The sequence below is a fragment of the Tiliqua scincoides genome, chromosome 7 (assembly GCF_035046505.1).
Source record: "Tiliqua scincoides isolate rTilSci1 chromosome 7, rTilSci1.hap2, whole genome shotgun sequence".
NCBI lineage: Eukaryota > Metazoa > Chordata > Lepidosauria > Squamata > Scincidae > Tiliqua > Tiliqua scincoides.
The window spans coordinates 51,238,734-51,261,393 of record NC_089827.1 but is presented as its reverse complement, the minus strand read 5'-3'; the positions used below and the strand labels follow the sequence as shown (position 1 = coordinate 51,261,393).

The window sequence follows — 22,660 nt, the reverse complement described above, 5'->3', positions numbered from 1 at the left end:
GCATGACTTAAATCTTTAATCTGTTTATATGGCACATTAGCATAATTTTTCTTGGTGTGACATGTGGGTTCTCAGGGCTGGAATGGTGGCACAAGATGCCTAGAATTCCCAACCAGAGTTTTGCCCCCTACAGTTTCCCAAGGGCAGTCCCAGCCCTGGAAGCTACACAGTCCTTATGAAAAGCGGTTGAAAATAATTATGAGAATGTATGAAAAGTCCTGCTGGATCAGGCCAAGGTCCATCTAGTTTCCCACAGATACCTCTAGAAAGCCCACTAGCAAGAGAGAGAGGCACATACACTATTGCTTCCCTACAAGAGGTAATTCAGAGGCGTAGTGCTGATGAAATTGGAGGCAAGGCAGAGCCATCATTACTAGTAGTCACTGGTACGCCTGTCTTCTATGAATTTGTCCAACCCTCTTTTAAAGCCATCACCACATCTTGTGGCAATGAATTCCACAGACCAGTTATGTGCTGTGTGAAGGGTCCTCCTTTCGTCCATCATAATCTGCTCTGGCTTTAACCATCCTGAACAGCTTGAGGTCATCTGCAAATTTTGACACCTCCCAAACTGAAGAGGAGCAGTCAACATGGAGCACTGTAGCGTGTCCTATATGTAAAGCCTTTGCTCCCATCACCCAAACAAATATTTTTGGACCTTATCCTTTCCCTCCACATGTTTCCCATCCCCAAAGTCCATCACTGTAATTATATACATCTTTTCATTGTCCATTCCCTCTCATTTTTCTTTTTCTCCCCTACTCCACCCTCTTGCCTCCCCCAGATCACATCTTGTTCCTTTTCCAAGTTCCTCTGCATCACTCAGGCCGCTATTTTCCAAAAGCCATGCTCAGCTTGATTCTTCCTTGCCTAAGCCTTTGTGCCTGCATGCTTCCGACCTCCTGGATCAGAACTCAGTCAATGGCAGTAACAAAATCCAACTTGCCTCCCCTCTGTAACATTAGGGCACTCCCAATCAATCAGAACCAGAGACTCATTGCAATCTCCCTCTCAGTGTTACAATATAGATTGGAGATCTGCAGCCTTTGCTCTTAAGCTGAAGTTGGTTAGTTAAAACTCCATCCCTTCCTTGCACTGCATCCTTCCCTCTCAGGTTCATCAGCCCTCTACCTCTCTCTGATTGCCCACTCCCTTCCTGTCAACGACTCGAAGATCTCTAATCTTAAGGCAGTCTGCGGAGCTCCAGTGCTCTTTTTGTCACTAAGCCTCTTCACCTATTCAGGTGTCCACTCCAGCAGCAGTCCTGTGTTCTTCATTCACTGCCTAACCTATTCGCCTCCTTTCATGTATCTTTAGTTTCTTGTCTTTCCTACCTCTTTGGCCCTCTTTGAATGTAGTTTCCCAACACCACTGGTTCTGTTCTTCCTTTTCCTAGGCCCTGTGTAAGATTTCTCACAGGCTAAGTAATTTTCACTTACCATCCCTACCAGAGGTCACACTTTTTGACATCTTTCCCCTCAGCAGTTAGAATTTCAACTGACATTCCACCATCTCACAGCAGCAAATCCAGTATTTAGGATGGGGTTTACAATGGACAGATTATAAGAAAAGCAGAAGACCACACCTGCAGGATCAGACCAACCTGGCATCCTGCTTCTCACAGTGGCCAACCAGATCTCTCAACGGGAAGACCACAAGCAGGGCACAGAGGGAATAGCTCTCTCCTGCTGTGGCTCTCCAGCAACTGGCATGCCGCTGCTGAACCAAGAGGTTCCACGTCGCCACCAACAGGCCTCTTCTCTGTGAATTTGTATAATCCCCTATTAAAGCTATCCATGCCCTTGGCCATCACCCACTTCTTGCGGAAACCAATTCCATTAAATGGAGTACTGTGCAGAAAAGTACTATCATACAGTAATCACTTTCAAGGCTACTGCACAAAAGGTGTGAAACTGAAGACAGTTTTTCAGGTTGCATAATGTAAGCCAGACCCTTCCAGTCCACAAGACCTTTGCAGTCTGTGTCTTAGGAATGGTGCAAGAATTCTGTAGATAAAAAGCACAATTGCTGCAAACTGGTAAGGAAGATTTGAGTCCACTGCCCCAAATTTGGGAAGAAAAAAGTGTGCGTGCGTGTGTGTCATCTCCATTACATCCCCCCTCTTTACTTTTGCTCTGCAAGAGTCCGAGCAACTGAACAAAGGAACAGTTCCGTGACGTTCTTTTGCCAGCCTTTTCTTCAGTGTGGTCCGATTTGGGTCTTAGATGAGAAAGGGACATTGACACAGCTGGTCTCCCCCTCTTGAAAATGCTGTGATAAGTCAGCTATTTGTAACATGGATGAAATATGCAGTCATATCTTTGTCTCAATTCCTATGCTCAGCTGATGAATCCTCTTTTATTTGTATAAATTTAGATGGTGAATTTCCACCCCCTCTCACACACTAAGGTTTGGAAGATCTCCAGAGAAGTAGATAATCTTCTGCCAAACACACAGGGGAGATTCCAGTTCCTTTTAAAATGATTTTTGTCCTGTAAAGACATAATCCTACAGCTCTACAGGCCCAACAAATATTCACTAAAGCCTTAACTAGAAGACTTGAGTAATCTTTGAGCATTTGCTTTGTAACAAGAACACAGACATTACATCAGTACTGAGAATTTTTTTTTTTAAAAAAAGAAATGGTAAAGACATTTTCTTCTTCCTAATCAGTATTAGAAGGAACTTCTACAATGCAGATCAAAATGCAAAACTAAGGCTACAATCCTATCCACACTTACCTGGGAGTAAGGTCCATTGACTGTAATAGGGTTTACTTCTGAGTAGACATGCATAGGATTAGGCTCCAACATGAATGCAAGATACTATGTAACAGAATTCATCTGTCTTTTTCAGGTCAGTAGAGAACTTCCACAGAAATATCACGCACACACAAACATAAGACTGGTGGTAAACCACAAGGAAACATTAAAAAGCAGTTGTCTGCTTACCAACCAGAGTAGCCTAGCAATCCACACTGGCCACACACATCCACTTCAAAAGCATCACTTGAAATCATAAGCCTTTCCAGTAACAGCATGCTGGCTCCATAGCCTATCAAGCAATCCCGCTCCATTTCTCCCAGACGTAAGCCACCATCGCGGGATCGGCCTTCAGTGGGTTGCCTTTTAAACAAAACAGGTAGAGTTGCTCAGGAATGCTGTCCCACTGAAACAGAGAACGTTTCTCTCCCCATAATGGAGTGCTGTCAAACATTTAACAATGGTACACCCGACCCTGAAAGTCTAAACCCTCAAGTCTCAAGTCAATACAAGGCAACTTACCAAAATAAAGGCACAGATAAGCATCTCGTTTATAACATAAAACTAAAGGTGTGACCCAAGAGTGGCTGTATGCAGCTGCTAGAGAAGGGGAAATTTGAATTTACCTGTGAACTCCTTCTCTATGGTTCAGGGATGGGTGAGTCACTACTGTGGGGAAACTTCTCATCTTGGTAGCCAGGCAGGGTCATGTGCAGAAAAAAAGCACACCAAGGGAGAGGGCTCTCCTCTGTCCCCTCTCTAGGCTGACCGAGAACATGGAAGCGACCACTCACAACCATGAAATGGTAATATACCAACTCCAACAATAAAAACAGAGAAAGATGCTCCCACCTAAGCCCCCAGCTCAGACTGTGGTCTCTCCCACACAAAAACCCAATACAGTTCATGCATACCTTTATTCAGACTCAGGTTGGGTACACTGATTATTCTAAAACCACAGAAAAAAAGGGAATTTACAGGTAAGCTCAAGTTTTTCCATCCTCCTGTGCTTCTGGGTCAGTAAGCCGCCTTAGGCATTTGCTTCGGCACAGAACAGTGGCATCACTAGGGTTGCAGGGGATGTTGGACTGCACAGGGTGACACCCTGCAGGAGTGACACTACTGTTGGCCAAAATTGTGAAAATATGGTATTTTTAAATAATACCATCATGTTATATATCAATCAATGGGTACTTTAATGCAGGATTAACAAACTGTGTTGAAATAACTGTATTCTATCAAATGTTATAGCCAAATAACCAGAAAAGGAAAATACAACTGCCTTATGTAACAAAAAGTAGATTTAACTAAAAACCGACCAATGAGACTGTGTTTCGAGAGCCAATGAGGTGTTATGACACATCAGGGAACCAATAAGGTGTGAATCAGCTCTCATTTCCATGTATCACAGCTAATACAATAACTCCTATTTAGTTGTGTGTCATCAGATTTGCCACTAGTTTTTGGTTGGTTACTGATTTGTTGGGTGACCTGACTATTTTATATTAAAATAAATAAAATTGATGGGGGTTACACCAACCCTAGTGACTTAAGGCTGTGCATATGATATTGTAATTTATTATGTATAGTCTGGTATGGGAGGAGGTCCATCATGGGGATGACACAATGAGCTCTCGCTCTGAGAGATAATAATAATAAACTTTATTTATATCCCGCCCTTCTCCCCAAAGGGACCCGGGGCGGCTCACAACATATTAAAAACAGATTAAAAACATAATTTAACCACAAATAAAAACATATTAAAAACACATTAACATATACCCATAAAAACCATAGTCAGATAAAAAGTCAGATAAAAAGAGCAAAAACGTAGCAAATCAGAGGAGTCAGGCCTGTAAAAATACTAAAAGATAAAAAAAGTTGTTTAAAAAGGCCATGCACTCAGAAGGCTTCTTTAAACAAAAATGTCTTCAGGCCTCGCCGAAAAGTCTCAAGAGAGGGAGCCATTCTCAAGTCAAGGGGAAGGGAGTTCCATAATGTTGGTGCCACTACTGAGAAGGCCCTATTTCTTGCCGCCACCCCACGTACCTCCTTAGGCGGCGGCACTTGTAAAAAGGCCTTCTCTGATGACCTAAGAGGATGAGCCGGATTGTACGGAAGTAGGCGATCTCTAAGATACCCTGGCCCAGAGCAGTATAGGGCTTTAAAGGTCAAAAGCAGCACCTTGAATTGGGCCCGGAAACGAATGGGCAGCCAATGCAGCCCCTGGAGAAGTGGGCTGACAGAGTCAAACCGCCTAGCTCCAGTGACCACACGGGCTGCCGCATTCTGCACTAATTGCAGTTTCCGAACCGTCTTCAGGGGCAGCCCCACATAGAGATGCAAACCCTAGTGATGCCTCTGCATGGGAAGGATGGAATATAAATTTTTCAAATAATGGTAATATAGCAAAGTAGTGCCTCTCTAAGGACAGGAATCATGCTACAGAATTCTGCAGTACCTTCTGAAAGACCCGTCTGTCAAAAGGAGCTTCCTCTGAATCAGGGAAGTCAATATGGTATTGCTCTGTGAAAGTATGAACCAACTTTCCAGTTGCCCTCCTTGCAGAGAACTTCAATAGATAGGCAGTTCCTGCAACTCATGGAAACTGCTGCTCCCTGAAGCAAGCAGGCCATGATGCCTGGTGTTGCCCCATTTTCCTGGGCCCTGTAAGCCTTCCCAATACAGTCCCACAGGTATTTTCATCCTCAAATGGTCCTTCCTGGTCACTATCTCCTTGGCCCAGAGGGTTTCAGTTCAACATTTTTTGTCAGTGAACAGGGAGTTGTGTATTTTTCACAGTTAGTACATGGGATTGACACCTGATTAGGCCAAAAGGTGAACTTAGCTCCTAACTAAACATAGTATAGCTGTGGATCTCATTTACTGTTTGGTCAGTAAGAGAGACCCCTAATCTTTTGCAAGGCTTCTGAATGCTTAAAGCACAGCAGACTCAAAAGAACTTGTTTCTTCCATTTTAATTTGGCCTGGGACTGGGTATTGCAACAAGGAGACTGAGCAAGCTTTGATTAACCCACCAATGGAACAGCTCATAGTTTTTCTGTTCTTCACACAAGAAATCCCAGAGAGAAAGACAGAGTCTGAGAAGCTCCTGAGTTCTAGTTACCAAAACAGAGCTCCATTCTAGATGATAGAAAATCCAGAAGATTACAGAGAAATCAGTTCTCTTAAATGCGTTCTGAAACCTCAGAGGACAACAAAAATGTTGCTCTCAATGGTTTCAGACTAGCTTTTTGCATCCAGAACAGACTCTTAGGAATTCAAGTTTTGTGAAAATTCTATATAGGTAATACTACAAAAAATGAAACAGCACAATATAAGATGAGGACCATCCTAACACTCATCCCAAGATGAGGGCCTAAATAACACTCCTTTACATATCATGCATTTGGTGTTGCTGTTTCTGCCATACCTGGTAAGGACTGCTCTAGGTCCTCGAGCTCTTGCATGCATCTTATCCAACACCATATGCTTCAGCTTCTGATAGTACACAGGCCCAAAATAAATATAGGCTTCCAAGGGCTCCCTAAAAAGGAAGGAAGTCAACGTTAAAGGGAGGAAAAGCCAGCTAAGAATCCTGTCACACCTTAAAGATGAGCAAATATACTGTGACAATCTTCGATCAGACACACATTTCACTTATACAGGGCAGTATCAAAAAGTGCATGTTTAATGCAGGGACCTCTTTGCAGTATCACACAAGGTGTGCTCTCTTCCAAACCCTGCACCTTTCATCCATCAGACTGTACAGATTTCTGAAATACCACATTCCCTCTGCAAGTTGGTTTCCTTCTGCATCCCATGAGCAATATCCTGAGATTACATCATGGACAAGGGCCAAATCCCACTCATACGACTCACAGAGGTTCAGAAAGGCTCAGGGTTTTACTACACATTAGAGAATCCAACCCAGTCAGTGCATAAGATCCAAAAGGAAGATCTACTAAAGGTAGATCTACTAAACATCTGTGTTATTGCAACACAGATGATTCCTGATGGCCGTGACCCAGCAGCACAACAGCATAACAGCCTTATACAGTATGCCAGTGATTCCCAAATGTTTTAGCATCAGGACCCACCTTAAAAAAAGTTTCACTTTACCATCGCTCAAGCATCTATGGCTATAATAGTGATTGGGCAGCAGTGCTCCCCCCCCAAGTAGCAGGTTGTTTAACCCTTGATGCACATAGCCTGATCTGCCTTGCCAGCTTCTTGACCCAACACAAAAAATTGGGTTGTGACCCATAGTTTGGGAACCACTGCTCTATACAGATTACCTTCAAGACAGACAAGGTAAACTTTCTCCTCAAGTACTCAACACATATCTAGGTTTTAGCAGAAATTCCTGGTACGAACTTTTAGTGCAGATATTGCAGCAGGGAGGAAGATGGGGGCCAGAACAAAAAGGAGTGGAGCAAACAGACAAGTGGTAGGTCAGTAGGGATGATGGAGGATGGCTGCACCAGGAGCAAGAGAGCCACTCATGGGGGAAGGTACATTTACCCTCTCCCTTTTCTTAAATTTTGCAGACATAAAGCTGGTCCTTCCTCCTCCATTCTATGACCAAAACACTCTTTTTCCCCCCATAACAGTCAATGGAATGGAAAGGACTTCACTGATCTGAATGAAGAAAATGGAAGTATTTGCAACTGATGAAAGCAGAGAGGTGGCAACCCATTGTCAGACTGAGAACCACTGATCTAAACTGGCATAGAGCAACAGTTGAGACCAAGCCACAAATGAGGACTTCCCCCATTTTGACTGTCTCCTCTGTCATGAGCTCTCAACTGGGTGACTTGAAGCAAGCACTCCCCCCCTTTCATCGTCAGCTCTGATTGCACAAAAAGGGGGATAGTACCTTACAGTACCAGTACAGTACCTTACATACCTTACAGGGCTGCTATAGGGTAGGGGTTCTCAAACTTCTTGGGAGTAAAGTGACCAAGCTAAGTTTTTGTAGGGTCAGAAAAAAAGGCAGCAACGCAATCCCCAGGATCATGCCATTGTGGGGGCAGAGGGGCTTTTTAAAAACATAACTTACTTCTTGCCTGGATCTGGGGAGTGTGGAGAGCCCTGTAGAGTGCTCTTCAGGGCTCCCCGCAGCTTGTATAAACTGAAAGTAGCGATCGCGACCCACTTCCTGGTTGAGATTGTGAAACTGGAAACAGGTCACGATAGCTACTTTCACTTTTTACAAGCTGCGGAGAGTCCTGCAGAGCACTCTACAGGACTCCACATGCATCTCCAGTAGGAATTAAGCTATTTTTTTAAAAAGCCCCCCCCCCCGCCTCCATAGCAGTGTGATGCTGGAGACTGCAGAGGTGGTCTGTCCCTTAAGGAGGCATTGGACAGGGCTCTCAGGCTGGGGTGTCATGACACCCCAGTTTGAGAACCACTGCTAAAGGGACTATATCAAGGTGATAGGTATGAAGTGTGTTGAACACACAAAAAATGCTATAGAAATACTCTGTTATTAAACTAAACATTGAAGATTTCCAATCATATCAGAATCTCTCTGTGATCTCTCCCCTTAAGGAAAATCAGTTACTTTCTGAGTAGGCATGCTGAGCTCCCCGCCCCCCTGTTCATGCTTACAATGTTTGTCTGCAGCAACAAACACTTTATGTAAGGCTAAATTCTCCCAATGAGCACTCTGGCTCATAAGGTGGAGTGCTTTTCAAGTTTGGCGCTGCAGACAAATGTAAACCCAGAGGGTGGCATGTGGTTTATGGTGCATCAGCAAGATGGAAGGGCTTTCTGGGATGTTTCTATAGGCTCTGTAGCTGGGTACAACACCCACAATTTATAAATTTAGCTTTGTTCAGATGTTAAAAGCATGCTGATGTTACAATTTTCCATACACAGGTGGCTCACAAGAACATTTCTGTATGTGAAAACTATAATCTAGATATGGGGACAGGAAGCTTTTAGATTCCTAGCAGATGCAGACAAAGAAATGTTTATTTTTAAATATGTTGGTGGGCAAGAAAAAACCAGAGCATTTCATGCCTTGAAGGATTTCTCAGAAAAAAAAATCATACTGCCAAAGTGCTTCAGAAAGAAAGAAAAAAAAAGTGTTATCTTTAATCTGGATAACAAGCCAGATTTAAGACTGAAAGGAAAGTTACTTTATGAAAGGGGATAAAAATCAACAGATGGAACAATTTAGTGGACCTGAATATGTTGCTTTTGGGGGCAGGGGGAGAACAGGGATATGATGGGAATGGTAACAAGTAGAAAGGTGGGATTAAGGCACATTTTTAAAATGCAGACATGTTGGGCCATATGGCCTTGTCCTGTTCCTAAACTGTCTCATATTCCTTTGAACTCTGTGTCTCTGAAGACAGTCCGATCAACACAGCAGGAAGTTAACAGATCAGCCAATGACGCCAGACTGACTCCACAACCAGCAAAAGCTGTGCACAAAGTCCCAATGGACTAGCACCTGCCTCCAATACCATAATTTTACTACTGTATTCAATTTAAAGCTGCTAATCTTATTCCAAGAGCTCATAAACTTCTGCAAAAAACCCTTGAAACATTTTTCTAAACGTCACCTCTCACTGCATGGAAAATCTGGCTTTTAAATTCTGTTTGGTGTTTCAGGAACAGGTTCTTTAAAAAAAAATCACACGTAGTAGTTTACATTAAAATTTATGCAACATGTGAATTAACACTGTTAAAGTCAAAACAGAAAGGATGTTTTTAAAGCAAGAAAAGCTACACTCTACCCGAATCACAGGAGACTCTTACCCAGTGATGCCAGATGTTACATAGTCCTTCCCTAAGTAGTTATAGCCGTGGCGAATGAGATCTTGACACACATCCTTAACTTTACTGCCCCCAAATGCTGTTCCATAGTGAAATCTGCCATCTAAGACACCAGCTTTTCCTGCCAGGAGTTCAATTAATTTTCCAACCTGTACAAAGAAAGAAAGAGAGAGAGAGAGAGAGAGAGAGAGAGAGAGAGAGAGAGAGAGAGAGAGAATATATATATGTATCTCACTTCTGAAAGTGCTGTCTAGCCTTCTGAAGACTACTTTCCCCTCCACCTATTTAAGGTGCAAACTGAAGGAAATGGGATCAATCAACGAGGAAAAACAGAACTATGTGGACAGAGACTGGGATCAAAAGAACCGGGTAGCTTCAAGGGGACTTTGAGCTTGTAGGCTTTCCCAACTTTGCACACATTTGTTACTCCAAAGTCTTAGGACAGACAAATGAAAATGTTTCTTTACTCATCGTGTAGTTGGTCTGTGGAACTCTTTGTTACAGGATGTGGTGATGGCAACTGGTCTAGATGCCTTTAAAAGGGGATCGGACAGATTTCTGGAGGAAAAATTCATCACGGGTTACAAGCCATGATGTGCATGTGCAACCTCCTGATTTTAGAAATGGGCTATGTCAGAATGCCAGATGCAAGGGAGGGCACCAAGATGCAGGTCTCTTGTTGTCTTGTGTGCTCCCTGGGGCATTTGGTGGGCCGCTGTGAGATACAGGAAGCTGGACTAGATGCGCCTATGGCCCGATTCAGTGGGGCTGTTCTTATGTTCGATTCTGTGTGACAGAGTGACTTGCAAGAACAGTTTGATTTGGCACGAGACAAATAATGAAAAGCTATCTCAATTTGGGGGTTCCCTAATGTAGCTCTTTCGATTTCCAACAGAAACCCCAAGTTAACCCTGCATTCTGCCATCATGGTTCATAATGACCTGTTCATAGTCCCTGCCCTTGCTATTCCCTATGTCCAAGTTACTTGGGACAGAGTATCAACATTTCAAGGCAGTTCTCTTTCCAGCTGGTTCATGGTACTTCAGGGATTTTCTTTTAAGCATTTGGTTATATATACATTAAACATATACTGAAGCTACACAGCTGCAAAAATCTAACGGGAATGTACAACGAGGCATTATCTCCACAAGGATGTGACAACAAAAAGGAACCAAAGCAAAACATAAACAAGGGATTATTTAAGAGAGTACAGACAACTAGCACCCTGGAATAGCTATTTTGTTGTAGATAACCCCCTGTCCTATAAACATAGTGTTCACTTTTCATTCAGCAGCAGGCAGAAGCATTAGCATTACACATGAGACATACCAGAGATATGGAGATATTACTGGACCAATTTCTGACAGCACAGAAGAAAATAACCTTTTGCGATTCAAAATAGAACCCCTATTCTACCCCATCAAGAATAATGCATACAAGTTCAGCCTACTTATATGCAGATTTTGGATCCACAGATTTGACTCAGCACCAGTCCTCTGGACTCGTTGAGCCAGATTCAGCCCAACCTGTATTCTCCAGAGGCCCATGGAGGCTGCGTGCAGCTTCCACGGGCCAGAGGCCTCCAGAGGTCCTAGAAAGGCACTTCTGGTTTTTGGCAGAAAATCGGATATGTGCGCAGCTTCTATGGGCCTCAGAACAGCTCCAGACGCATTCGGAGCTTGGGGGTGCCCAAAATTCACGTGACTCGGTTTCATGCGAAATTTGGTCTCCACAGCGGTCCACGAACGGAACACTTGTGGATAATGAGGGTCCATCTGTACTGTGAAAATCTGCTTTATTAACAGAAAATAAATCTCCGTGTAAAAAGTGGTAAATAAGGAACAAATGCACTCATTTGAGTTGCTACCATAAACACATGACATTTACAAACCGTCATACGTGATGGGAAGCCATGGGGATTCATGATGATATCGGGGCAGATTCCACTATCACAAAATGGCATGTCCTCCTGAGGCACAATCAGTCCGCAAACCCCTAGGAGCACAAAACAGATTTCAAAAAGCCGTTACAAATGACTATTCACGTTGGGTGCCCAGAGTCGACTGTAACACTTGCATGTTATCCAACTCCTCTCCCTAAGGCAGGGGTGCTCACACTTTTTTGGCTCGAGAGCTACTTTGAAACCCAGCAAGGCCCGGAGATCTACCAGGGGGGAAGGAAGCGTCTGACAGACACCCCCTTTAATGTATGGAGCCCCTGCTGGAGTCTAGTCAGTTTCGTCAGTTTCCTTGCTGCATGCCTGAAGAGCAGCTAAAGTGTCAGTTTCAGTGTCAGTTTAGTGTCAGCTAAATATGTCAGTTTCGTCTAGTCACTAGACGAAACTGACATATTAACAGTTTGGAGAGACAGGGCTCCGCGATCTACTCATTTTGCCTCGCGATCTACCGGTAGATCGCGATCCACCTATTGAGCACCCCTGCCCTAAGGGAAGACTTCTAGGCAAGAGTTATATTCTATGTCAGGTTGGCCAATTAAAAAACTCTGTTCAAATGAGAACTGTTTTGCAAGCTGTGTATGTGGAAAGATAGTTTAAATATCTAACATATATACACACACACCCCTTTCCCCTCTCCAAATGGAGGTGCCCAAAGCGGTTTCATAATGCTGATTAAGAATCAGCAAAACAAAACAACAATACTATTAAAAATTGATATTTTGGCAACAACAAACTTCAGTAACTTTGGCTGCAATCCTAACCATACTTTCCTGAGAGTAAGCCCCATTGAACAAAATAGTACTTACTTCTGAGTAGACCTGGTTAGGATTGTGCCCTCTGTGGCATTCTACCATGGTGACTACTCTGTAATTTGCAAAAGAGATCATTCTAGAGGCATCAACCCAAAATGTGTGCAACTTGTGAAAACTCACTCCAATACGGAATCATTGATTAAAACCAAAGTTTTCTGAAATATTAAAAAAATACCCCCCAACATTTTCTGAGACTTAGAACACTTGCAATGTTCGGGTTCAAGAGGATGCTCAAAATCCAGCAGCACAGAAGTCTGCAAAAAGAACACGTCTATGCAAACTGATTTTTTCCACAGCTTACACTAGGCTAATTGGAGGTAGGCTTAAAAAAAAAAAAAGTCACAATTAAATGCTTTAATACACTTTACAATCTTCAGAGCATCTCAAGTTTGTAAATCAAAATGGGCATTTGTTTTATTTTCATTTGGACAGGACAACAGTCCTGACTTGGTAGTGATGAGTAACGAAAGCTTTTAGCATGCTCCAAACAAGAATTTGTCAACGAGCCATTTCACTAGGGGAAGAGGGATGGAAGAGATGGGACAATCAGTGCCTGCCTAGAAGTAAGCAATTTACCCACCACCCAATAAGAAAATATGGTCTAAGTGCATGGTGGCTGATGAAGAAGGGGAGGGAAGAAGTAATGAAGGAAGAAGAAGCTGGTTATTGGAGCCCTGCTGGATTAGACCAGAGTCCGTCAAGGCCAGCATCCTAGTTCCTACAGTGGCCAAATAGTTGCTTCTGGGAAGCTTGTAAGCAAAGCACAAAGGCAATAGCCTCCCCTGCTGTTGCCCTCCCCCACCGCGACCAGCACCTCTGAATATGGAGATTACACACAGCCACCATGACTAACAGTTAGCCATAGACTTCCCACCACCACCATCATGGAGGCTGTACAGTTTAAGTCATTTTAAAAACAGTGATATTACTGCAGCAAAACACACACACACACACACAAAACTTTCCTTTGATGAAAACAGATTCTCACTCAAAAAAATAAAAATGTCAGTGGTTTTCTCACATATGAAAGAGATGCAACAATCCTAGTGCATCACATTTATACACCAAATTGAGGGTTTGGTCAAATTTACAATTTTTTCTCCTCTTTGAAAGTGTTTTGGCTGTAGTGGGATGAAAGGGCACCTGTAAGCCAAAAATTAAATCTTCGCTCACTTAAAATTACTCTAGGCGCTGAAGCCCTTTTATATGCCAAGACGGTTCCCATAGCAGACAGCCACTGTGTTGTTTGTTTTGTGTGAAAGTGAATGATAAAAGATCCATGAAATCGACACAGAAAGGCAGAACAGCAGAAAGAACCGAGGCCTCTCCATCATAGCAGCTTCTACCCTCTGCTGACTTGTATAACAATGGAATCGAGACGTCCAACTGCAGATCTAACACAGCTGTGCATTTCATTAGATGAAGAGCACTAGTGACACAAGTAAATAATTAACTTATTCTGGTCCGCTGACTGTGCTTATGAGACCAGTCATAGCTGACAGATTTTAATACAAGTTAAACACAAAGGGAGCATAATGAGATTAGGCGTTAAAACAAAATATTTAGACAGAATCTTGAATAAGAGAAACTCCTTGCCAGACAATTTGAAAATTCTTATTTTCAAAATAAACTAAAGTCCTTAATTCCAAGAAAAATCCTTTACAAGCCCTATTGGCTTGTTTCTAAAAATGCTACAAGTAGTATATTCTGTACAGAACTGATAAAATACAATAAGGCATTTGCAATATTTTCTTTCTTCAGGTTGCTAAGAGGTTAACGCTAAATGTCACCGGGCCCAAGATAACTGAACCAATAAAATTCCAGGAGTTTAAAATGTTTGCACTGCTGCTTAAATTGTTTTTGAAAACTGCAGTCAAGCAGAACCCTAAACAATTCTATAAGACAGGGCCAAAGCTGAGAAGACCCTGCTTTAAGGTCCCTTCTCACAGAGACACCTCTCTGTAGTACAATCTCAGACAACTGCAAGCTGGATATGAATGATGCAGCCACATTAGCAAGGCCAACAGCATGGATCTTTCCTGTGTAAGTGTACCCTGTGGTGCAGTGCCACAGAAGAGAGAGGAAGTGGCTTCCATATCATTGCAGCTATGTACAAGGAGAGGAAATGGCCTGAAGCAGGGTCTCTCTAGGTTACGTTAGATAGATAGGCACCTCTATGAAGAGAAAAACAGCAGGAAGGGGCACAAACGTACGAGGAGGTTCTCCTTTGCAAGCCCTATTGAAACTTGTGGGAAATAAGTGAGAGTGCAAATTACATTTGTACTTTTTTTCATGAGTAGAGAGAGGTGTTTGAAAATTGTGTTATTTATTTTACTCATTGTAAAATAAGTAAGCCCGTTGTGTTTAGTAAGATTTAGGATGTAATCCTCTCTTTCTCACCGGAAACAAACACCTCTATCTGTGTGGCATGGAAGAAGTGGCTCTTAATAGATTGTGTCCAACAGCAGCTTCCAAAACACCTTTTAAAAAATAAATTTTAATTCCTAAATGAAGATCAAGGGGACTGATTTATACATTGTCTCCGCAGTGTGGCAGAAAGTCAGAATTGGATGGATACACAGGTATGTTCTTAGCTGTTCACACAGTTCGGGCCAGCATCAGAATCCCTCATAACTTCACAAGGGATATATAAATATGTGCTAAAAAGGTCCTCCAAACCTGCACACTGCTGTTTTCTACTATTTTTTCTCTGTTTATGCCTCTTTCTACAGCAGTTGTCCAGTATGGTTTCAAACACATCAGCTCTGAATTATTATGGTTGTTTTTGTTAAAAAAAGAATTTCAATGAAAAGGTAATTTAAACCATAATTGAAATAAAAGGAAAACAAAAAATCCTGCATCTTCAGAGCATTAGCAACTGATCCCAAACAGAGTGAACTATGGTTTATGCTTTCATGATATCCTTACCACAGACCAGAAATACTATATCCATACATTCTTTATAGTGTCTGTGTACTATAAAGAAGAATCATGTCTCTGATGAGTGTTCCTGCCTTTTCTACAACAAACTTTCTGAAAGGAAGACGGGGTGATGCTTTGTATAGTTAAGTAATAGAAATCACCAGGTGATTTTTTTGTCCCATTCCAAACATTTTATGAAAAACTAGAACACACTTAACATGCCCTGCTGCAACTGTATACCAGCAAACAAAAACAATGTTTAATAAATAAGATCTTGTCAAAATGACAGAAGTGTCTATGAATAGAGTTTCTTTAGCATGAACATTTTACTGGTTGTAGATCGCAGTTTTGTGCACTGATATAAGAAGATGTAGATCTATGAGGATGTAAGAGTCCTTTGAATGTTTCCCAAACCATATGGGGAATAAAAACTTTTTCCAAGTAGATCTCACATAAGTGGGAACAGCATTTAATGATCTGATCATGTGGCAAGGGCCAATCATGCTAAACCCACTGAACTGATACTCTACCACTCATAGAAAGCAACTTCCATGTAGGAATCTGTGGGGAATCCATTCCTGGACACCTCCCCCTCCATATAATGATTTCCGTGAATAACAGAATCCGCAGAGAGGCCCCAAAAACTGGGAGTTCATTTCAGAAGGCTTTGGCAGGCTTTGTGAGGAGCAGGAGGTCACAGTGAGAAGCCTTTTGAAAGGCACTTCTGGTTTGGTGAAAAACTGGAAGTGCCTCCCAAGGCTTTCCAAGGCCCAGGAGGTTGCATGAGGCCTCCCTGCACCTCAAAATACCTCCTGGATGGGACCAGAAGACACCTCTAGGTGTGTCTGGGAGGTCGTGTGAGGCCCTTCAGTGCAAGTTGGCATCCGTGTTGAGTCATGGGTGCTGATCCTGCGGATAAGGAGGGCCCATTGTTACCCATCAAACAAGTCTAGCAATAGAAGAAAAACCATATCCATAAGAAACTTTTCATAACAAAATGCTGAGAATCAGAGAAGACAAAAAATCAGGGTTTAAGCATAGCAGGACTAACCTTTGCAGTATATGTAAACAAGGTCACCGTTAAAAGATCAGAAGCACAGCTGCAGTGCTATTTGTTTTTGATAAAAAAAATTAAAAAGCAGAACCATTATAGGAGTGTCTTATCTGAACCCATTTATCATGATTTTTAAAAAAAAAACTTCCCTAGAATGTTCCCTTACACAGGATACGCCTTACATCTTCCATTATTATGGAACTGTGTCCTTATGCTTCCTCTATTCTATACTGCTTATACTGAGATCTCAAGTGTGCAAGCGCTTTTAATTGTGCATTTCAGAAGTTCACTTATTAGCCACATTAGGGCTTGATTAATGTCACACCAGTATCAAGAAGCCTAGTAATCTGTTTCTCGTTAACCACCAACTCAAATAGTAAAAAAGTGTTTGAAGGATATAGTTTATCACTGTAGCTGAGGAAGTTTGTCAAAGTACTGCAAATGCTACCAGCTACTGAGACTTCTGGTTAGTAGGTTTTAAATTTTTTCACCTCAAACAGGCAAAACTGCAAAATGTCACTGATTCATGTGAGTTTTGTTCCCCAGCTAAAAAATTTGTGGATCTCTCATAGAACTGATACGTCCCATCTGACATAAAGACAAAGGGAATTAAAATTAACAGATAAATAATACATAAGTTAACTTGATAAGCTTTCTTATTAAAACCATTCTAAATTAGAGGAGGCGCCAGAAGACAATACAGTTTGTAAACTGGTTTCCCATGAGCTGCTGAATAGTCCGATGTGATAAATTTGCATAGTCTGAAGCACACAAAGAGCTGATTAACTCAGACCCTTACAATGCTCCTGGAAGCAGCTATTGTAAAACAAGAATCATAGGAACTTTACGAAATACACATAAACTGGATGAGTCAAGAGCTTCAGAAAAATGTGTTTAGGATATACACTATTTGAAAAAGAAATGGGAGACTTTTATTCGGGGCCATAAAATGCTGAACTACCATAATTTGGGAGAAGGAGGAGGAAGAAGGATTTACTGAGAAGGGTCAGAAGGTTACCTATTTGCTATTTGAGCTAAAATGCTTACTTGACTCGAAGAAAAGGAAAGTTAGGAAGAAGTGTAGTTTAAAAAATAAGTTAGAAAGGGGGAAGCTTTGGTTTGGGCTTCTTTTAAGCAGACAAAAATAAACTAAAAGGAGACAAATTTTATATTTCATTTTAATTTAATACAGGTCTTCATGTTTTCAGAGATGTCAGCTGAAATGACATCTCTTGGGATGAAGAGGGTTAGAGACCCAACAAGTTAGCAGAAATGAAATGAGACTTGCACTGTTGTCATTAAAATAAATCTGTCTTCCATTTTCCAGTGCCACTATTAAATCTGAACCCTGTTCTCCTGAAATTATTTTAGCTACTCCAAACTGTTTTAGATTAAATGAATGACCATGTTCACAGAAAGCTTAAAGTTTCTAAGCTACAGATTTAATTTAAAAGATTGCATATGGCAAAAATTTTAAGTTACAATGAGGAGCACCATAACAGTATTTACTTATGTTCAGAAGTGTGGCAGGTTGTCACTACATGCAGGGCCTTCTAAGCAATGGCAGCCCACCTGCTGAAACACCCTTGGACAGCGGACTGCCTGATCAACACAATGCATGTTTTTAGGAACCTTATGTTATTCACTAAAGTGTAATTTACAGTCTTGACCATCTCTTACAAGGTTAATTATTTCAAATGGAACAGTTTTTATTTGTATTTGTCTTCTATCTGATTTGCTTATACTGCAAATCAAACAGTATTAATTTCATTAGACATTAATGAAAACTATGGTTTTCAATGCATTTTAACCATTCTTTTTCTGTCAAAAAATATATGAAAATAATAGCTACTTCATAGGATCAGAAGATATGTAAAATCCAGGACGTTGTCACAAATATTTTTGAAAGGTGTTTTCACTGTACCATATTCCAAAAGGAAACTTGTAAGAACTGTGGCTTTAAATCAAGCACCCTATAAACTCTAAACAGGTCTAATCTTTGATAGGTAATGGATATTGTAAATAAAGTATCTGTATATTGCAAGGCAGCGAACACACCCTGGCCCAACATTTTAAACCATCAAACATTGTCTTCCAAATGACTGCATCCATGAATTTAAAATCATTTCCTTGCCTTTAGATCTATTTTAGTGTAGATACTTTATGAAAGTTTAAGCCTTTATCTTGGATCTTTAGCTATTAAAACAGCTTCTGTTTCCCATTTCAATCATTCTTGCTTAAATACAGTTCTTCTACTTCAGGAATACTGCTCAGGATTCCTGCTTAGTTCTGTGATCTGTAAGACTTTTGTTGGAGGTGTTAATCCTTTTTCACATGAGAGAATGAGAAGTGTTCTTTGAGAGGAGTGATATATTGCTTTTTTCCCCCCACATCAAAGGAGACTAACTTTTTTCTCTTCACTGGACTCTGACAGAAGGAAAAGGAAATCTGGAAATATAATAATCTAGCATATATGGAAGTCTGAACTTCTTTAGTTCTGCCATCTCCCACCCTCTGTAGATCTAGAAATGATTTTATTTGACAAATTAGAAAAAATGAGCAAGTAATAGGTATTTACGCTTCTTAGTACCAAGTAGCTTAGTACCAAAGCTATCTGATAGAAGTCAAGCTGCTTTTATAATTGGCCATCAGTATTTTCTCAAATGGGTCTCGATTTGCTGCGTACCACTCTAAAAGAATGTCAGATATTCCTTATAGTGTTTTCAACTCCCCAAAGATATACTCAGGTAAAAATGGAATGCCCTCAAAGATCCTTACTGAAAAGAGTCTATTTTTAAAGTTCTCCATCAGCAAAGTCCTTCCACCATTTCCAAACTCCAGAAGACACTGACATTTCAGATACTGCTTCAGACTTAAGTTCTGAAGTGATAATTTTCTATTGTCAGGAAATAGTTTCCACATCAACTTGATGCTATATTAATTTGAGTGCTATGGGACAGCATGTTCTGAGATACAAACTTACAGCCCAGTTCTATCCCTCACACCATTGTCTGTGATGCAGCTGTGCTGATGGACATGTGCTGTATCCAATGGTGGGGGTGTTGACCTGAAAGCCAAGGACTGAGGTGAGTAAAAATGTATTTTACTTAACTCTGGGTAGGCCTTCTGGCCTCTGGGTCTTCTTGGACCCACACTAGCTATTTTGCTAGTGTAAGTTGGGGGAGGGGCAACCTGGGAAAGAGGGGTAGGATCCTGGAGCTGCTGTCAAGGTCCACCCCTCCCTCCCTGCTCTGAATATTTCCGAACTTTCCCCTCCCACCCCCACCACCAACTTATTGGCAGCAGTAGGGCCCTCCATGTTGCACCTTTCCCCATTTGTGGCTGGAAGTGTGGGACAGCAGTCTGGCTTTTGCGCTGTTGCAAACTGCCTTGCGTTGCTAGAATGCAAGTTCTGGCAGCCCAAGGCTGAGATAGGATTTGGCCATTAGTTCACATGAGGCATGTTGGACCTCAGTGTCAACTTAAGAAGACAGCCTAAATGCACCAAATATTCCACTGTACAGTACACTACAAGGGCAAATTGGTAGCGGTGGAAAAAATATATTGTTTATATTTGAGAACTACTGATTTAGGACAAAGACTTAGGGCACAATCCTAACGAGGTCTACTCAGTAGTAAGTCCTATTTTGTTCAATGGGCTTACTCTCAGGAAAGTGTGGTTAGGATTGCAGCCTTAATCATATAGTATCTACATTTGTCCATACAGAGTAAACACTGATTACACAGGCCTACAAAATTGAGGGTCAGAAAAGTTTTTCCCAAACTTTATGGTGGTTCGATATGAATTTGGGGTGCTGATTCCAAAAATGGCATCCGTTTTGCCCTATCACTTCCAGTTTTGGAGATATAGTATAGCCTCATTAGTGAATGGTTCAAGCAGCTTCCTCATGTGGAAGCTGCTTGAACCATACCCAGGAATTGGTGTAATGTTTAAGGAAGCAAAATGTGTGTTGGCCTGTGTTATTAAAGTGATGTGCCATGCTCCCTAAACCTCTGATTTATTTTAAGTAGTATCTGTTAGCTCTTCATGATGCCCCCATAGCCATGCCTCCTTGATCATCATGCACAATGCAATAGTGCAGTTTCAATTAGAGAAACCCGACAGGCTCTCTTCCTTTCACTGTCAAGCAATGTTCCTTTTAACAGACCACCTCTAACAGAGAGTGCTTTAAAAAAACTTTTTGGTTGGGTAAGAGCTTAAAGCAGTGGTTTTCAAACTGTGGCGTCACAATGCCCCAGCCTGAAGGCCCTGGCTTCTTTCCCCTTAAGGGGTGGGGGCAGGGAGGAGGCAGGGAGGAGGCAGCGATACAATCTCCAGGATCACATCACTCATGGGGCTGCAGGGACTGGGATGCACTCACCAGTCCCTGCAGCAGCCTCCTTGGGGTGCGGGGAGCCCTGCGCGAGCATCTGCAGGGCTCCCCAGCTCGTCAGAAGTGAAAGTAGAGCTATCACACTCCACTTCCGGTTTTGTGGAGGCAGAGTGTGATTGCTCCACGATCCGTGATCGTCCGTAGGGCTCCCTGCACTCCAGAACAGCTGCTGCAGGGACTGGTGAGTGCATCCCAGTCCCTGCAGCCCCCCTGAGCAACACGATCCTGGGGATTGCCTGCCTCCCCCCCCCCCGGCCCATCAAGAACTTACAGCGGTGCAAACTCTCCATGAGAGTTTGAAAACTGCTGGCTTAAAGAACCTAATGGGCTCACTGGTGTGTGTGTGTGCAGCTCCCGCTCCTCCCCCATGAGCCCATTAGATCCTTTAAGAATTTACCCCCAAACCCAAAATGTCCTTGAAGGAGAAAGCTGCCTCCCAGCAGTCTGGCTCTTTAAGGAAAAAAAAAAAGCACTAACCAGAGGTTAAAAGGAAGTGATTCCTGCTTCCTGTTATCCTATGACTAGTTGTTTAGTAGAGACAGGCTGCTGGGAGCTGCTAACCTTGTAACAACCTAGTTTAAACAAGAATTTCACCCCTTTCCCCTGGTAACTCTGAATGGCGCAGGGGAGGATCCCACGCGGAAGGGATAAGGGGAGGATCCGCGGATAAGTGAAACCGTGGATACGGGATCCGCAGTTACTGGGACACACCTGTAGAACAAAGTTTAATTCAAACTTACGAAACATTTAATAAGTCATACCTTTTTGTCCATGACGACTGCTAAATTTGTCTCCAATTTCTGGACGTCTAGTTTGCCTTAGCAATATTTTGATCAAAAATGCATCCTCTGCATTTGAAGATATCATGACCTTTTCAATATATGAATCAGTTGCACCTTTGTACCTAATGAAGACAAATACATTTCAGATTACAGAAAAACATCCCAGTTTAGTCACAGTAGCTTCTGTGGAACTTCAGCTTGGGAGCAACAGCACTGCTCTTTAAGATATGCACATTGTTGAAGCAAGTCAAGTATCTAGCCTATGCTTTGCTCCTTAAAGAAAAGTTATTATACTGAAAGATACCACCAAAGAACAGTGGGAATTAGGAATAAAAGTAGGAATTGTAAACTAGTGGGGGGAAAAATACATATTGGTTCCCTTGACTAAGAGACAATAAAAAAAGAAACAGCATCACCAAGACACTTGAATATAAATCACAGCCCAATACTATCCCCCCTGCCATCCCTTGATGCATGGTGAGGGGGGAGTCCAGGAGGAACAATTGTTCCCTTACCTGGAGGTAAGCCTCCATGATGCAGGTGGGTCAACTTGAACCTATGATAGCTAAATGTCTTTACCATATGCTTTACCATATGTCTTTACCATAAGCTAAATGTCTTATACCATAGTCTTTCGAGACATAGTCTTTCGAGACTGAAGGTTGCCAATACAATGATAGCTAAATGTCTATTGTAAGTCCGCATTGCCCTGCGTTGCAGCTCCGGGAAGGGGGTTGGATCTCGCCCCCTCCCAGGACCCAATCTGTCCACCCTCTGTCTACTCCTCCTAGACCATGGCAGGAGGTCTGGTCTAGAGGGTAGAGCCTCCGTTTGCCTGAAGATAACGTCCGCAGGTTGCCAGTTCGAGGCCACCGGCACAGTGGATGGTGAGACCTTGAAGCAGCTGACAAGTCGAAACGAGTTATTCCACCTGCTCTTTGGTGTGAGCGAAGAAGCGTCTTGGCTGCCCTCCATGTGAGAGATGAAGGAGCTGCTTGTCAGCTTGCGTGGGAGGAAACTGGAGGCTAGAATGTGATACCAGATCAGAAAGATCCATCTGAAATGTTGTGGTTCTTGAAAGATAGAACCTTTCAATCGTAAAAATCCCTACGGGGATTTAGAACAGCCTGCCTTTGTAAACCGCCTTGAATAAAGTCTGAGGAGAAATCTGATGACCAAGAAAGG

General features: G+C 42.2%; 1 protein-coding gene across 2 annotated transcripts in view; it reads right to left on the bottom strand.

Moving 5' to 3' along the window:
* Positions 1–22,660, bottom strand: part of POLR3B (RNA polymerase III subunit B) — a 77,518-nt gene that overhangs the window by 5,488 nt on the left and 49,370 nt on the right. The window contains exons 23-27 of one of the 2 annotated variants that reach the window (XM_066633240.1): positions 21,455–21,597; positions 11,446–11,549; positions 9,537–9,703; positions 6,196–6,309; positions 2,952–3,125 (exon numbers count right to left, since the gene is read on the bottom strand). In XM_066633240.1, coding sequence (XP_066489337.1) covers positions 2,952–3,125; positions 6,196–6,309; positions 9,537–9,703; positions 11,446–11,549; positions 21,455–21,597 — 702 coding nt within the window. Of the gene's footprint in view, positions 1–2,951; positions 3,126–6,195; positions 6,310–9,536; positions 9,704–11,445; positions 11,550–21,454; positions 21,598–22,660 lie in introns of those variants that run through there. The other variant, XM_066633241.1, reaches the window with a different exon arrangement.